The following is an 18,681-nucleotide window of genomic DNA, read 5'->3' on the forward strand; positions in this document are numbered from 1 at the left end:
TTGCGTCTCAGACTGGACGTTGTCGTAGTAGTGAGCCGTGGGTGTCTGCGAACACGAACGGCTTTTCTTGAACACATTTTACCTTCCTTTATGCGCCGTGGGCCTATTCGTCGAGATTTGCTCATATATCAGTGCTTTGAAATGTGTAAAAACTGTCCATTTCCTTTCTGGCGTCTGCTGGAGGAATAATAGGATGCATATGATGAGCCAGACATTGCAGATTCAGAGCTGCTCTGCACATTTTTAACATGTATGTCATCAAGCCATTATCATGCACTGTATTCATCATGACCAAAACCAGTAAGTTCAGATTTATTCGCCGCGTAGGTGCTGTGAAGCATCACTGACAGCAGCATGTTAGTCGGAGCCAACGAGTTTAGCTCGATCCAATAATGGGAGTCGATCTGTAGTATGTTATTTTTCGATTTCATCTTAAATTCCCCCCGCTGATTGTTTGTTTTATGAGCGAGAGCGAAACTTGCCCGAGAACAGGTTTAAAATTCTGTTTCTTCAGTTTAAACAAAGAACAAGCGTTCCAGTTCACTGACTGATACATTTACGCGCGTTTAATTTTAACCCTTTAATGAGCCGAGTGATGGTTACAGTTCCAACGTTCCAGGCAAGAATATAACTACATGACGCCTATTATCGTTTAACGATCTAAAAGAGTGAAACACGCACAACGAGTTGTAAACAGAATCTGCTCTCATTCTCGTTGTCAGACTGAATATGCGGTTAACTTGCATTTCAAATGTGTAAAGAATTGTTTAAATAGACACTTGTGTGTTTGTTGCTGTTGGAGGGACTGAGCTTTACCGCCCTCGGTGATTGTAAACCTGTGACCTCTATTTGAGCTCAGATGAAGGGAGAAGCCAGTTATGACTAAGTATGTCTTAAAAGTGTGTACACGCTAATGTTAACACCGATGATTCGTTTATGACAGCAGTTTTATAGCAAAAATAACATTTTTAGGCTTTTAGTTGGTCTGTTACTTTGACATTGCAATATCGAAGTCAAATGTTCATGATAGTAGTTTTTTTTTTTTTAAATAAACATTCACCAGTACAACATTTGTGTGCAGTATATTAGAATTTAGTACAATTTCTGCCAATGGCATTAGTTTGGTTCTTTTTATGCTTGCTAGCTTTAAAACTGATAATAATCACACAGCTTTAAAATAAATAATGTTATCTATAGCATTTATTTTTCTGTATAGTGATGTGCTATAAGAATTAGCTTCATGTTGCATACATCTTGAATTTAAACTGGTCACACTTATAAAAAGAACATGGAAACAAAAAATACATTGTAATAAGTTACAGTTTTGACTGCTGCACGGATCCATGAAAAGTTTCAAATGCAGCATTCATACATGCAGATATATCATATACATTTTTTGTCTTAAAAAATGCACACTGATGTTCAGTACTGGATAGACATGAGAATCTGTGACTGTAGGAAAGCTCAGCAGATTTTCATGGAACTGGGATGCCTGTTATTCACAATTATACACATTCCCCACCCTTTGCATGTTTGTTTATTAAATATTTGGTTAATTTGATGATGCTTTCAGCTACTGATAAGAGTGTAGGGCACTCAGCTCCATTTAACACGTTTGACTGCATTTAAATCCATTGCACAGGATTCGACTGATAAGCTATTTTATTTATTTATTTATTTTATTTAGCTCTGGCTAATAGTTTTTGAATTGTCAGTTCTTTAGATCAAAGTGACTTCCAAATGGCCATTGGTAGGAAAAACCTCTTAGGATCAGGGTTCCCACAATCATGGAAAACCTGGAACTTTGAGGAAATGTTAAAGTTGTGTTTTCCAGGCCTAGAAAAAGGAATTAATATAGTGAATATAAATTGTTCTAGTTTGCTCTATGCTATATTTCACTGGCTAAATATGGCTATATTTCAATGCATGGGTTTAAATTATGTAGAGTACTTGCTTACAAGCCATAAAGATATCTTATTCTTTTCAGGAACCTTCAAACTACTGAGTCCAAATGGTTTGTAAGAATACTTGTCACAAATTACAGGAAAGCTAAAAGAAAATTCATAGAAATGTATAGGTCAAAAAGTGTGGGAACCCTGTAAGGTTACGCAGAACTCGGTAACCTCACTTTTTTTTACCTCACTTTCACCCCTTAGCAGCCATGGGAAAAGTTTAGCTAACCCTAAAGCAAAGATACTCTTAAGTCATTTAGAAATAACTTTTAGAAACATCTTTTTTTAAACTGATCTGATGTCAGATGAGCATCATCACCAAAGATATTAATAAGTAGTTCCACTTCCACACTATTATTACAACTTCCTGTCGTTGCCTGAATTAATCATATAACAGTTCTAGTATTTATATATGTTTCATAAATGTTTAATCAGTTCCAAAAGGTTCTTTTATGATCAGCATCATCAAGAGTAAACATGTTGATATAATGATTTCTGCAACCTTACTGGCTTGCAAACTGAAATGAAGAAATTTTTTAACACTGCCGTCTGAAACACACCTCTTAACCGCATGCTGCTGTTTGTGGTTGTGGGCGTGTGCTCGCGACTCTTCAGGTGGTAATGAATGACATCATTCCCTTCTTTCTCAGGGCAGATTGCCAGCTACAAGAGGCGCATCAGATCCTAAATGAGATTTGTCCCATTAACGATAATAGCTAGTCTGTGACAGAGCAGCTTTGGCAGATTGCGCAAGTTTATTAAATAAGTTATAATAATATACACTAATTGTACTTGCCTTGTGGACAACTTTACATGGAGAATCATTTAGAGCTGCCATAATATCATGGTATATTCCTTAATGCATTGTTGTTGTTGTATTGATTGAATCTCTTGTTCTGCAGATAAACAAAACTGTAATATTGGAGTTTTTTTTCTTTGTATTTGGCTTGTATTTTTGTCTGAATCTGTCATGACAGTGTGTGATTACATTGTCTCCTGCATGTTTCATTGCGATGAATGGTCTTCCAGTTAGTACTTTTTTTGTATTCTCAGTGAAATTTTCTTGACTTTTGCCTTTGACCGATGTGAGTTACTCAAGGAGTTTTTAAAGACTAGTTGTCATCTTGTTACATTCTTGTCATTCGAGTACAAAGTAGAGTGCAACGACTGCATTGAGGTACTTAAGGTATCGTTGCTGCTTTTAAGAAGATGCTTTCTTAGATGCGACTATTTCTGGAAAGAGGTTTTGAGACTTTCTCCTAGGACAGTCATCACTTAACAAAATGGCCCCGTAAATAAACATCATCATCATGCGCTCTGCTGCGGATCCATTGCAGGCGGTTGTTTGACGATTTAAGGTCTATTGTGCCAGCACAACAAGACATGTAGTATTGAGTGTAATTTCACAGAGAGAAAGCTGTTCAGTCTTAAAGGAACCGTTCACACATAATTTTAAATTCTCTCATTACTCACCTTCCTGTTGTTCAAACCTAAATACTGTTATTTTTTCTGTAGAGATTTTTTTTTTTAAGAATCTTCACAGTGTACTTCACAAGTAAAATAGCACATACATATGATTTTATAATGAATTTGGTCCTTGTTGAATCTTGACCACTGTGGTTGTTATAAATTATTGTTGCATGAACCTTCTTCAAAAATTCTACTTTTGTGTTCTGTGGCAGTAAAAAATGGCAAATTCAGCTTTCAGCAGAGTAAATGTCAATTTAAACTATATATAAAATAGAAAACAGTTACTTTAAATTGTAATCATATTTCAAAATATTACTTTTTAATGTATTTTGTTTCATTTTAAATAATTTAATTTTCACATTTAATGATTTAATTTTTATCACTTCCAGTATCATACATATACATACGAAACATTGAAACTACTATCAAAAACATGTTACATATGTACATGTGATTTTTTTATATATATATATACACAAACACACACACACACATATATATATATATATATATATATATGTGTGTGTGTGTGTTTGTGTATATATATATATAAAAAAATCACATGTACATATGTAACATGTTTTTGATAGTAGTTTCAATGTTTCGTATGTATATGTATGATACTGGAAGTGATAAAAATTAAATCATTAAATGTGAAAATTAAATTATTTAAAATGAAACAAAATACATTAAAAAGTAATATTTTGAAATATGATTACAATTTAAAGTAACTGTTTTCTATTTTATATATAGTTTAAATTGACATTTACTCTGCTGAAAGCTGAATTTGCCATTTTTTACTGCCACAGAACACAAAAGTAGAATTTTTGAAGAAGGTTCATGCAACAATAATTTATAACAACCACAGTGGTCAAGATTCAACAAGGACCAAATTCATTATAAAATCATATGTATGTGCTATTTTACTTGTGAAGTACACTGTGAAGATTCTTAAAAAAAAAAAATCTCTACAGAAAAAATAACAGTATTTAGGTTTGAACAACAGGAAGGTGAGTAATGAGAGAATTTAAAATTATGTGTGAACGGTTCCTTTAAGACTGAACAGCTTTCTCTCTGTGAAATTACACTCAATACTACATGTCTTGTTGTGCTGGCACAATAGACCTTAAATCGTCAAACAACCGCCTGCAATGGATCCGCAGCAGAGCGCATGATGATGATGTTTATTTACGGGGCCATTTTGTTAAGTGATGACTGTCCTAGGAGAAAGTCTCAAAACCTCTTTCCAGAAATAGTCGCATCTAAGAAAGCATCTTCTTAAAAGCAGCAACGATACCTTAAGTACCTCAATGCAGTCGTTGCACTCTACTTTGTACTCGAATGACAAGAATGTAACAAGATGACAACTAGTCTTTAAAAACTCCTTGAGTAACTCACATCGGTCAAAGGCAAAAGTCAAGAAAATTTCACTGAGAATACAAAAAAAGTACTAACTGGAAGACCATTCATCGCAATGAAACATGCAGGAGACAATGTAATCACACACTGTCATGACAGATTCAGACAAAAATACAAGCCAAATACAAAGAAAAAAAACTCCAATATTACAGTTTTGTTTATCTGCAGAACAAGAGATATATATGGAACATAAGGAGAATCTTCATGCTCTTTTCTAAATAATATAGCACATACGTACTATAATGTTTTTGGATATTGATCACTGTGGTCTATAAATTATTGGCACTTGAAAATTCTTTAGAACATCTTTTGTGTTGTGTAAGAAAAAATGGCAAATGGGTTTGGAATGACATAATGGTGAATAAATAACCTTACAATATAAAATTTTGGGTAAACTCCTTTGAATCGAAAAGGGAGTGGCCTCTTAATGGCAGCATGCAGATACTCATGATAAGGATTAGCTGAGGAAAGACGAAGAACATCGAAGAGTGTATTTCACTGCTAATCCTGATGCACGAGTAGGCGGTTTGACCCTTCACACCCACATGCACTCTTTGTTGTACTGAGGCTCAGTGAGACTTGGCTCCTTTCACTTTTGCTATGATTCAAGGGTGCCGACACCACCCACCATCTGAGTGGACAGCATGTGCGATATTCATACGACTGCATGTAGTAGTTATACCACACTGGAGGAGAGCCATAATGGACACTCCCTATTCAGTATATGCTCATGACCCCTGAACAGCTCCTCCTAATGGCAGGAATGTGCTATAGATACATCAGGTTTATATTAGCATAGGAAGAACATTTGCACTGCAGATGGGGTGACAAAAAATGCATACAATGCCTATAAAAACTATTCAGCTTCCTGGAGGTTTTTCATGTTTGGTTCATTTACAGCATTGAATCACAGTGGATTACATTTTTTTTTTTTTTTTGCTGCTGATCAGCAGACAACTCGTAATGTCAGTGTAAAGCAGATTCAAAATTCTGTCTTCACTTTCTCACCCTCATGTTGTAGCCTAGGCTACATGTGCAACAAGTAGCCTAGTATTTTTGTGCTGCACGAAAGGAAACAGACGGCAGAAAGCGGCATTTTTCTTTAGGCTTATTTTACAAAAGCACAGATTTATTTTTATTGTGAATGTACACAAAGCAAATAAAGGCAACCCTTTTACAATTCCGATTATCTTTAGGACTAAAAGGAGTAGCCTAGTTTAGCCTAGAAGGAAAAAATTCAATTGATTGCGCCGGCGCCGCATGTGCGCACACAGTTACACAGTTCAGTGCAGCCTGTGCATAATAAAATACAGTCAGTCAAACATATGGGAAAAAAAAATATGTAGTAAAAAATATGTAGTAAAATCTGTGCCGTTAAGTGTTATCACAGTACCGCCGTGATGTTATGCAAAACATTTTGTTTTACGTGGATATTGGAACGCGAGTGAAGTACATAATAAATAATAATTTGCCATTCAAATACATCGCGAATACGGAAACATTTAATTTTGTGTGGAATGAGAGACCCAACGTTGGGTTCAGTTTCGTTTTAGCCTAAATTAGCCTAATTAGTTTTGGCTTGTCGTTTATATTGCTATAGCTTCTTATATTATTTTGGGTTATACAGAAGAAAGAAAAACATACATGGAACAACATGATGTTTGGAACAACATGAGGGTGAGTAAATGACAAGACACAAATAGTTAAATGAAGATCACTTGTGTGAAGTCAAGTGCCACTGAGTGACCACTGACAACTCTGAAGGAGTTACAAGCTGAAGAGACTGTGATACAACAACTGTTGCCTGGGTGCTTCAGCAGCTTTATTGGACAGTGGTGAAGAGAAAGCCTTTAAACCGTTTAACTGATTGTATTAATCGGTCAGAATTCTTACGGTCGGTTAACCGGTTAAACGTTAAAATGAACATATTTTTTTTCTTCTGTGGAACACAAAATAAGATATTTTAAATAATGTTGGTATATTTCAGTTATTGACTTCCATTATATTTTTTAACATTACATTAGAGTTAAATGGGAACCAAAACTTTTCAGTTCTTCACAATATCTTCTTTTGGGTTATACAGAAGAAAGAAAAACATACATGGAACAACATGATGTTTGGAACAACATGAGGGTGAGTAAATGAAGACAGAATTGTCATTGACACGCTAGTGCACTCAGTTGGGTTTACAAGACACAAATAGTTAAATGAAGATCACTTGTGTGAAGTCAAGTGCCACTGAGTGACCACTGACAACTCTGAAGGAGTTACAAGCTGAAGAGACTGTGATACAACAACTGTTGCCTGGGTGCTTCAGCAGCTTTATTGGACAGTGGTGAAGAGAAAGCCACTGTTAAAAATGTCACATGACATCTTGGCTGTATTTTTGCCAGAAGGCATGTGGTAGACTGAAGCCAGCTGGAAGAAGGTTGATCTTGTTGGCCATCAGACTAAACGCCATATTTGGCGTATAAGCTGAACACTGTGCATCATCGGAAACGCACCATCCCCACTGTGCAGGACTGGATTATGGACCAGGATGGTTCCCCAGGGCCTTGGACCGCCAAAACCTCAGGACATGTGGCCTGAGCCTGCCAAACAAAGCAGACCACTAGGGCCTCACTAAGGGGCAGCCATGGCCAGGAAAATAACAGTGGGAAAATGTGAGAGAGACTTGTCCACACAAAGAAGGTCTATAATATTTGGAGAAAGCCATCTGTTAACATTCCCATTCAGAATATGTCATCAGAATTCACGGTGGATTTTGAATGGCTGTCAGTGGACAATGATTCTATTAGAACCAGATCTTGATTGCTGATAGCTGCTGTTTCGTTTTAATATTGTGTGGATCTTTAGAAATACATACATGCATACTCTGTGCTTGCTGTTACAGCTGTGTGGGAGTGGATGAAGATGAAGCACCAGATATTGACATCTATCACTGTCCTAACTGTGAAAAGACCCACGGCAAATCCACCTGTAAGTATCTTTCCTTGATACTGTGAATGAATTAGGGTTGAATTAGGCATTTATTTATATAGCTCTTTATATACCAAAGCAGCTTCACAGTCATAAACAGAAAAATAAATCAAATGAGACAAAGTCAAATTCTACTGTAAAGAAACTCTAAAATGACAATAGGGTCATTATTCATCTCCGTGTTCATTTCAGCTATAAGCAGCTCTATAGAAGGCAATCGTCTCACTATTCAGCGCTATTCAGTTAGTTCAATGTTGATTCAATTCAGTTCAGCATGGTATTAAAATTTCCATGGTACAATATCATAAGTAATAATTTATATATTATTTTACATATAAAACAATGTATATTATGCTCCACTGCAGTTCAGAAGATGTGGTGGTCAAGCTGTCTGGAAGTCAGCTGACGTTGGACTACCTTGAGGAGAATGGATTCAATGAGCCAATTCTCATCCAGAAGAAAGATGGGCTGGGGCTGGCTATGCCTGCACCCACGTTCTACGTCAGTGATGTGGAAAACTATGTTGGTAAGTGGTTTAGGAGATAAAATAAAACCAACGTTCCGCTTTTTTTAAAAATATCTTCCTCTCGAGAATGTATGTGCAATATGTTTGTTTGTTCTAATTGATTTCTACTTTTTTCGTTCAAAGGACCTGATGTTCTTGTGGATGTTGTCGATGTAACCAAACAGACACAAAGCAAAATGAAGTTAAAAGAGTTTGTTGATTTTTACTACAGCACAAACAGAAAGAAAGTATTAAATGTGATCAACCTAGAGTTTTCAGACACAAGGTAAGCAGTCCTATACAAAGTTCGATTGGGTTGTGAAAATTTCAGAAGTCTATACAAATACCAGTGAAATTTCCTTTTTTTTTATTATTTTTTTTTTTTTGCTGGTATCTAAAATGTAGATGTCATAGCAACCTTATTTATAGAAAATGTATATTTCATATATATTGCTATTTTCAAATTAATCACTCACATAAAGTTTTGGTCATATGACTAACTCATAATCGTGTTAAATAATCGGGATTACAATATTGACCAAAATAATTATAATTAGAATTTTTGTCATAATCAAGCAACCCTAGCGTGTCATTAGCAACATACATTTATTGGAGTTGGGTAAAAGGAATAATTTACTATTCTTCTTTTTATATCTCTAGAATGGCCAGTTTTGTTGAGAGTCCGCAGATAGTTCGGACGTTGTCCTGGGTTGAAAATTACTGGCCTGACGATGCATTGTTGGGGAAGCCCAAAGTGTCCAAATACTGTCTCATCTGTGTGAAAGACAGCTACACAGACTTCCACATTGAGTGCGGAGGTGCCTCTGTGTGGTATCACGTACTTAAGGTGACTCCTGCATGTTATACCTCAATGCTCCTTATTACTAAGACAATAAAGTATTAAAAATTTGTATTCATTTTTGAAATGTATTTTTTTAAATCGTACCTCTTACCATAGTTTTACTTAAAAGAAGTGGTATTTTAAAATTATTTTAAAGTATATCATTTATTGATTAATAGCTTATTCAGTTATTGATATGGTGTGAAGTAAAAAAAAATAAAAAATAGTAATTTGTTGAGCAACAAATTTATATTGTAGTTAACAATTAACTGGTCATTTTAGTACATAAGATTGAGAACATTTTAAGAACATTTTATTACATGGTTCTCTGAAATACTTGATTTTGATTGACCAATCACTGCATTCTGCTGTTCAATATTGTTGTATAGTTTATATTGAACTGTGTATTTCACCTGTGTGTTGTAAAGGGAGAGAAAATCTTCTTTCTGATCAAGCCCACTTCTGCCAACCTTTCTCTGTACGAGCGCTGGAGGTCATCCTCCAACCACAGCGAGATGTTTTTTGCTGATCAAGTGGACAAGTGTTACAAGTGCACACTGAAACAAGGGCAAACTCTTTTCATTCCATCAGGTGAGATATCAGGGTGCCGATAATTAGATTTGACTTTTAAATGACTCTAAGATAACAACATTACCTTGTTTTTATTTAATGGCAGGTTGGATTAATGCAGTACTGACTCCTGTAGACTGCTTAGCCTTCTCCGGGCATTTTGTCCACAGTCTGAGCTTGGAGATGCAAATGAGGTCAGTGATCTGCCCTTTTTGTTTTCTGTAAAACAAGCTATGTATTTTATATATATAAAAAATTTTTAAAATTTTTTTTATGCTTACTGTCACTATTATGTGGGATTATAAAGGCCTAAAGTTGTTGGCTATTGCCATTTTAAATGTTATTACATGCAGTTTGCTATAAAATGACAACTGGTGGGCGGTGATGCAATTGAAGCACTCAAGCGTCAAATCTTATCTCTTCAGTTCTTGCCACTTCCAAGCCTCTGTAGGAAAAGAAAGAGGGGAAGTCAAGAGTATATGCTTTTGCCTTCTGAAGTGCTTTTCTCACATGTGTGAGACCACGATTTCCTCTCAAGGCACACTTTTCAGTAATCCTCCCTTTGCTTCTCCACTCAGAGCATATGAGGTAGAAAAAAGACTCAAAGTTGCCAGCCTCACTCCATTTCCAAACTTCGAAACAGCATGTTGGTATGTGGGGAAATACTACCTGGAGCGGTTTAAAGGTGAGTGATTAATATAAATAAATACATATAAAAACCCTATTTTTTATTTGACTTGTTTGTAGGTCTTGTAATTCCACAAAACTCACAAGTAAAAAAGAACAAAGTGTCCATTTCACTGCATCCATTTACATTATTGCATGCTTAAATCATTCACAGCAAAACTCCCATGTGTGACTCCCCTAAAATGGCTTCAAAGGTTTTGATTTCAAAAATTGCTTTTCCATCCTGCACAGCACAAGATTTATCCATAATAGTGAACTTTGGGACTGGATATAAAAAGATCTAATGTAAGGTAGATTCAAATGGCTTCCTTCTCCCCTGCTTTTTGCGTGATCCTGGAAGGGGCCTGCTGAGCAGATGAGGAGGGTCTTGATAGCTGGCATATTATTGCAGTCATTAGATTGGTGCATCGCGGAGTTCACAGATGATTAGCTTCAAAAGGCAGAATCACTTGCTCCATTACAACCCGGTGTTTAAACTCCCCTCATCTGGCCTTGGACTGTGTGTTTATATTTCCACCATTTTACCCCATCACATTACTTAATTTTGCCAGATTGCTGTAGAGCGCACATTACAAAAAGGACCGCAGTGGGTCTCCGAGCTATCTGATGTTCAGATGGGGGAACTGGCTTTCAAGGTCATTTTTCAAGGGTCCAAATCTCGTGTGTGACTTCAGGTAGAGGGGAAAAAAGTCCTTGGCCCCTGGCCCATGCAGCAGGCCGACTGGGCCACCGCCAGCTGTATTGCTTCCCTTCTCATTTCACTGTTTCAGCTTTCACTTTATGTTCATGTTATTAATTTAAATACAGTTTGGAATATTTTTCCTGTAGTGGCTGTGTATCCAGTCCAATGTAATCAATGTTGAAGCCGGTGCTCCAAAAAGGCGCATGACTGTTTTTAGGCCCCACTGGATTGAAGTAATCAGTTTGATATATGAATGGCCTTTGTTATTGAACAGGTTCGGTTGAAAATGTAGTGCATTTTTATTTCTGGTGTAACGTTTCCCTGCTTCTTTTAGCGAGTTTCATGCTCTGAGCGTTTCTGACAGGGCGACCACGGTCTTAGGCATTGCTGCTAATGATTTAAGGAAAGTTGGACCTTTCACCAATTTGCCTATTTAGAAAACAGCCCTTTCTAGAGAGGGTCTTATGTTACTAATACGGCACTAGATGAGTGTTTGGATCCAGATGGGAATAATGGACTCTGATGCAAAATTTCCTGAACATTTTGCAGGTTTACATAAAGCAAACAAGCAGCCACCACCTTACTTGGTACATGGTGCCAAAATTGTCAATGGAGCATTCAGATCATGGACTAAAAAACAGGTACATCTCGCTACAAATTGTAGAATTTTTGATGTTTTGCTTATTTAAATGATTCAACTTGACCGTGACTCTTGCTTTTGTCTTTTTCCAAAGGCTCTTTTAGAACATGAGGATGAGCTTCCTGAAAACATGAAGCCAGCACAGCTCATCAAAGACCTTGCCAAAGAGATTCGGATTTCAGAGGTGAGACGTAAAGTCATTGGAGACTTGTCTAATTTACTTGCTCTAATTTACTCAGAAATGATCTTGATTTTTATTACGTAGAATGTCTTTGTACATGTTCAATCAGCTATTGTCAGAATCAGTAATGGTTGACAACTTCTCCACTATGTCTTTGACTCAGAACGCAACAAAAGCCATAAAGAGTGAACCCAGCAACTCAAAGCTCCCGGCAGAGGAACCCCCGTCTGCTCCGTCAGAACCAGAAGTACCCATGTCCCCTGCCCACATCTCCACCCCCCCAAGAGATAAGCCAGCCAGGAAGAAAGCCACAAAGCCACCCAAACCACCCAAAATGCCCAAGGCACCCAAACCACCGAAGGAACCCAAAATAAAAGAAGGTGGCAAAAAGAAAGCGAAGAAAGCAAAAGAAAGTATTTTACCTGAGAAAAAGCCCTCAAGTCTGGCAGCTCTTGAATCCCATGCAAGGGACATCCTGAACAAGATGGACCAGCCCAAAAAAGTAAAGTTTTTTCAGCCTTATGATATTCAATATATATTTATGTATTTGAAATTACATAACAGGGTGGATTTTTTTTTTTTTAACTCAGAGGAATCATAATTTCAACCAAACATCCAACAAAATGTTTAATGCAATAAGTAAAATGCAGTAAAAATCTGATTTAAAAAAACTACTGTTCAAAGGTTTTGTCAGAAAGATTTTTAAATATTTTTTGAAAGAAGACTCGAATGCAAAGCTGCATTATTTGATCTAAGTAAAACAGTCAAATTGTGAAATATTATTGCAATTTAAAATAACTGTTTTATATTTAATTGTCTGTTTAACTGTATTTTATAGTTTTATATTTCTGTGATCCAGCAGTCATTACTCCAATGACTTTAGTCACATGAGCCTTCAGAAATCATTCTAATTTTAAGAAACATTTCTTACTATTATCAATTGAAAACAGTTGTGCTGCTTAATATTTCTGTGGAAACTATGATACATTTTTTAGGATTCTTTGATGAATAGAAAGTTCAAAAGCAAGCATTTATTTGAAACCGAAATCTTTTATGTTAGAAATTCTTTAATGTTAGAAATGTCTTTACAGTCACTGTAACTTCCAGTAACAGTTTTAAGTAAGTTGAACATAAACAATATATAATGATGCTGCACTAGCAGAATCATTGTGAATATATTGTAAATATATTCCTCTGCTCTAGAACTGTCATATGCACTTTTATCCATTTATAATAACCAACTTGTATTGTCCCTCACATTACACAGCTGGTAAAGACTGGGATGAGTATTATGGAGAAGGAGACGAGTAAACCGAATGACGATGATAAGTTTAAGATGATTCGAGAGCATAATAAGAACAAGACGGAGGCCAAATGGAAATATAAGGTACGTTTGTTAGGTTTACAATGTAAGGAAACGACTGTAATGAATAACTCTGGGTCGTTGTGTAATGCACACAATGCTAGAGCGAAGCTTTGAAAATCCATGCAAATGATATCAAGCCCTGACAAGTTGAAAAGTAGCACAGAGGGCTTTGGGATCATCCAGAAGTGATTTACACATTTCAGATCAAAGCAATCAGCAGAAATAACTCTGCGGCTCAGTCACTCTCTCTGTTCTGGGCTCATCAAATCAGCAGAACCCTTTACCCAGGCTCAGAGTTTACCTAATGCTTTAATGCTATGTCATATCCCCGACATGCCAGCTAAGTATTTACATATGCCTTCATTTCTGCTATAAACATGAGTATGTTGTGTCATTATTGTTGGATTGCATGGGATGGCTTTTGTAGGAAGAGCTTAATTCTGGTGAACAGAAGGCATTACGGGGCTTTCGTTCAAGGGGAAAAATTCAATGCCAGACAACCCAGGAATGTTTGTAGTTGCTCCAAGTCTCCTGATCCGAGTGCTCCTTTGGCACTTGCCAAACATTTGCAGATGGAGAGGAGTCTCTGCTAGATAGTCTTCAAGGTCATCAGCCGCAATGGCTTCAGTCTTTGACGTCTGATCACAGTGGACGTGGCTGACAGCAAAGACCTGTGAAAATGTGTGAGACGGGAAGAGTTTCAGTGCAATGATTGTTGTTTGGTGTTTCTTTTCATCTTTCAGAATAGCAAACCCGATTCGTTATTGAAAATGGAAGAAGAGCACAAATTTGACAAAAGTCTACTCAGCCATAAAGACAATAAATTTGCATTTTCATTGTCAAATAAGAAGTTGTTGGGGTAAGTGCAGTTGTATTTAAGTTAATTCAGGCATGCATCATTAATTTAACCAGTTAATTTTGCTAAATTATATTTTTGTCATGCATTTATGTATAAACTAATAATTTGTAAATGCATTTATAAATATGTTAATTCAGTTGACAGCCCTAATTTTGAGCACCAGATTGTCTCTTCTGACAATCCAACTAATGTTCTTTTCTATCATCTGGCTTTCTCAGATCAAAGATGCTCAAGACCCAGACCAATTCAAGTGTTTTTGGCTCAATACAGAACATAAAGGAAGAAAAACCCAAGCCTGTGAGAGACGAGTATGAGTATGTCTCTGATGAAGGGGAGCTTAAGATCGACGAATTCCCAATCAGGAGGAAAAAGAACGCAGTCAAGAGAGACTTTTCCTGTAAGGTTTCATGATATGTGATCTGGGCCAGGGTGATTTTCTGATTAAATAAAACATCATTTAAGAGCAAAAATTATTATAGACTATATAATCAGGCCCAGATGGAATCTGCAGACTTCTGTTGCATTTTTTTACACCGATTTTGGGCGACAGTCTACAGAAATGAGTGTTAAACAGAGTGGATAGTACTATGGTCCTATTGGTTTTTAAAGGATATTAAAATTGATAAAAACAAATTAATAAACAAACACACAAGGGGTAGGACAAGGGTCCAAAATTAAATCTGCAAATGACGAGTGAATTTAGTAAAATTGTACTGGTCCTAAATGTTTCTTGTGGGCCATAAAACCGTTTTTCATTATTTTAATATTTTATTAAATATATAATAGTTTTTAATTAATATTTTGTCGTAATAATCTTTTTCTTGCATTAGTAGCAAACAGCTCAGGTCATTGTATTACATTTATACAGACGTGGGGAATATTTCACGTGTCACCACATACAGTAAAAAATCCTAGTTCAAATTTAGATGGTAAATTTCAAGATGCAGTTGCAATAAAGTTACTGGTCATTGTGCATTTAATTTAATAACAGTTTTTGCTTGTACATTTATACAGACGTGAGGAATATTTCACGTGTCACCACATACAGTAAAAAATCCTAGTTCAAATTTAGATGGTAAATTTCAAGATGCAGTTGCAATAAAGTTACTGGTCATTGTGCATTTAATTTAATAACAGTTTTTGCTTGTATGTGGCTATGTTAATTTTGGTCCCTGGGTGATGCATATGTAGAAATTGTGATTGACAGTCATTGAGATTAAATCTGATACTGCTGATTCTATATGGGCCTGCCAATAAGAGATAGACTTGTCTTTTAACTGATTAACAATAAATCTTTCGTTTCATGCTATGTGAGAATAATGCTGAACATGTGATGTTATTTACAGTTTTATCAAACATCAAAGAGCCCATTCAGCCAGCGAAAAAGCCAAAGCTAGAACAGTCGGACATGAAGGTGAGCATAAACTCTATTTGAATGGCCCGGTCCAGTGTTATTTAACGGAACATCCATAATATTTCTCTTTAATCAGACAGTGGTAATAACATTAAAAGGCTGATGGACAGTAAGCAGGAAGAAATTGGGACAAACTCCAAATCTCCAATCTTTATTTCATGAAGTAGCTGATTAATTCCTTCTGGATGCATTTAAAACATTGCAGCGCTGATGTTCTCGGCTTGCAGTAATTCACCCACAATGTTCCAACTTAAACCAACATACGGCGCAAATCAAAGAGAGCAAGCTGCAAGTCGGAGCCAAATATCACCTCAAAACTGATGAAGGAAATAGCTGTGGACTGAATCAAATGAGAGTGAGAAAGTTAATCACGACAGAGGCCCACAGGCGAACTATGTGAGGGGTTACAGGATATACCAATAAAAAACCACAAACCTAAGAAAAATCATATGCATTTAGGTCAGGGTATATTAGAATGTATTTTGCTAAAGTAAAGCATTTACCAGCTTCTTATATATGCATTGATACTTTAAATTGTGCACATACTGTGAAATAGAGTGTATGTTTATACTATTGTTATTTCAGAGTCCAGATTCTTCAGATGAGGAATCGCTCCACATAGACACAGAGGCCAAGACGGAGGTCAAAGGTCGTAACTCCAAGGTCTCTAAGAATAAAGGGGGCAGTTCAGCTGGGATTCTGGATCTCCTACAGGCCAGCAAACAAGTGGGCGGCATTGACTACAGCAACAACAGGTACACACATGACTGTTTTCCATATGCGTATGAAAGGCTTGGCTCAGCCTAGTTTATTAATAAGGCTTAATAGGATATTTACTTTATTGTTATTTTAGTTTTGCTTCAGTATTTTTAGCAGCAGAACTTTAAAGAGTGCAACTTCTGTGAATTTTTGCATGGTATACTTTAGCATGCTGAGACAATCGGCATCGTAAATAGTTTCAGAGAAATTTCTTCCCTCTAGAGCAGCACTGCCTTAAAATTACATTTCATAATATAATCCATAGCCTTCTGTTTTTGTGTAGACTTAAATAGTTTTGTGCAATAAAATGTTTTAAATATTTAGCCCATATATTTGTTGACTTGAATATCTGTCAATTTAGCATTCAAGCTTATGTTTTTTAAAAGTTTTAAATGCATTACACATGTAGACGGACATCGTTGGCCCTTGCACTGCATCTAACTGTTTGTTTCAAGTTAAAACTGTTTAAAAATACATGGCTTTAGACCTCGTATTCGGTTCCATATTGTTTTGCTCCATCTTAACTGTTTTTGAACACAAGAATGTGTCTTGTGTGAAAAATCTTGACTAGTATTTGATGTACATGACCTTGAAGTAGTGTAATGTTACAAAGCTTCCTAAAGCGACTAGTTGTTTAGACAATCCATCGTCGTCAGTTTTGCACATCCTCAGTTCATACGTTTTCATGATTCATGTGGTATGTTTGTGATGGAGTATGTAGTATGGATATGTTTTGTCTTTGGCAGAGGGCCATAGGGAACATACAATTTATGATGAAGCCTGTTCCTGACCCTTAAAGAACTGAAACACGTCATATTTCTAGCTTAACTGTTAGTTCTTAAACTTCACACTGTAAACACATCGAGCACAGGCATTTCTTCATCTGTCGAACAATGGCGAAAGTAATAGTTTGCACGGTTCTTTATAAGCGGTTTACACGTGCTGGCATTATTTGTTTAATCCCACTGCACTATTAATTTGTCAAATACAGCAAAAGCTTCAGGCCATTCCTCTTCATTTGACTGTTTGCTGTTTTGGGCACATTTTTGATGGTCTATTTCCACTGCGCTGAAAGCTGCAAATCAGCTCAAACACAAAATGAGAACGAAAACATGGCTAAAATATGTTAATTTCTCAAATAGTTTTTTGTGCTTTTAAACCTGACATATGACTGCAGGATTGTGGGGAGGAAATGCCTCCAGTCAGTTGCGACCACATTAAACGAGCTTTTGACTCATTGTTCCACCTCACTGGTTAATCACTTAATAGGTGGTAATCTGCAAAGGCTAAATCCGTATTTTCTGCTGGTTACCTCAAGCTCAAAAGCAGATGTGGACACAATAGTCTTCTCAGTTCACACGGCAGAATCTTCTTCTGACATGAAAAGATCTACAGTATAGGAAGAGATTTATATGATGAGCAAATTAAATTGGTGGGAAATTAACGTTTTAGTGACAGGTAAGTTAGAAAAGCATTAGTGAGAGTGGTTTATTGCTTGAGCAGATGTTACTGTTAGAGAACAGGTAAGTTCTGGCTCGTGCTTTCAGTTTTGGTTGAATGGAAGTAGAGACGTTATAGATAATGCAGGGATACCTTGCATTGAATCTTAAGTTGATTTTCATGTCAGTTTGCCAGGCCCACCTTTTAGCTGTACATGTTCACTTGATTAAATATAATTACCAACGAAACGGTTGCCTTAAGTCCAGATAACAATGCCATACCTCAGCTGCAGTGGAAATGACATCAAACATTTCTATGGTGGTTTAAAGGTGATCTGTGTAATGTTTTCAATATTAAAATATTATACTGTAATATATATAATATTTCAATATTATATAGTATTTTTTATTTTAATTCAATTCAATTCAAGTTTATTTGTATAACGCTTTTCACGATACAAATCATTGCAAAGCAACTTTACAGAAAATTAAGTTTTTACAATATTTAGTAGTAGCTTATCAGTGGTGACTGTCAGTTCATGTACATATGGCAGAAATGTACGGAATAATCAATTAAAGACGTAATCAAACAGACGATGAACACTATTAACAGCAATTATTATGTTCATAAAAATAGTTTTACTATTTTTAATATGCACAGTTGACTGTGTGAGAACTATTTGCAAAAATGAGTTTCCATCCTATTTTTCTGCAGATTTTGGGATATCGCCAGTGTTATTCTAGTATTATTTATATATTATTATTATAGTATTTATTAATATTTTGAATTGGCTTTTATATTTTTCAGCATTCGTTTCAGTTTTAGTAATTTTATGTGCTTTTGATAGTTTTATTACCTTTTTTTTTTTTTTTTTTACTTTTATTTTAGTTAGTTGCCAAGGCAACAGTTCTAATTTT

At 36.0% G+C, this 18,681-nt stretch overlaps 1 protein-coding gene across 1 annotated transcript in view; it reads left to right on the forward strand.

The window, feature by feature from the left end:
• phf2 (PHD finger protein 2) overlaps positions 1-18,681 on the forward strand; it is a 33,049-nt gene that overhangs the window by 2,271 nt on the left and 12,097 nt on the right. Inside the window, exons 2-16 of the mRNA XM_016564683.1 lie at positions 7,735-7,842; positions 8,186-8,346; positions 8,470-8,611; positions 8,986-9,172; positions 9,595-9,757; positions 9,843-9,930; positions 10,315-10,421; positions 11,655-11,746; positions 11,840-11,929; positions 12,090-12,428; positions 13,194-13,313; positions 14,036-14,151; positions 14,370-14,548; positions 15,498-15,565; positions 16,151-16,320. Of these exons, the coding sequence (XP_016420169.1) occupies positions 7,735-7,842; positions 8,186-8,346; positions 8,470-8,611; positions 8,986-9,172; positions 9,595-9,757; positions 9,843-9,930; positions 10,315-10,421; positions 11,655-11,746; positions 11,840-11,929; positions 12,090-12,428; positions 13,194-13,313; positions 14,036-14,151; positions 14,370-14,548; positions 15,498-15,565; positions 16,151-16,320 (2,130 nt within the window). The remainder of the gene's footprint in view (positions 1-7,734; positions 7,843-8,185; positions 8,347-8,469; positions 8,612-8,985; positions 9,173-9,594; positions 9,758-9,842; positions 9,931-10,314; positions 10,422-11,654; positions 11,747-11,839; positions 11,930-12,089; positions 12,429-13,193; positions 13,314-14,035; positions 14,152-14,369; positions 14,549-15,497; positions 15,566-16,150; positions 16,321-18,681) is intronic.

The sequence above is a fragment of the Sinocyclocheilus rhinocerous genome, unplaced genomic scaffold (assembly GCF_001515625.1).
Source record: "Sinocyclocheilus rhinocerous isolate Xijiao unplaced genomic scaffold, SAMN03320098_v1.1 scaffold889, whole genome shotgun sequence".
NCBI classification, from domain to species: Eukaryota; Metazoa; Chordata; class Actinopteri; order Cypriniformes; family Cyprinidae; genus Sinocyclocheilus; species Sinocyclocheilus rhinocerous.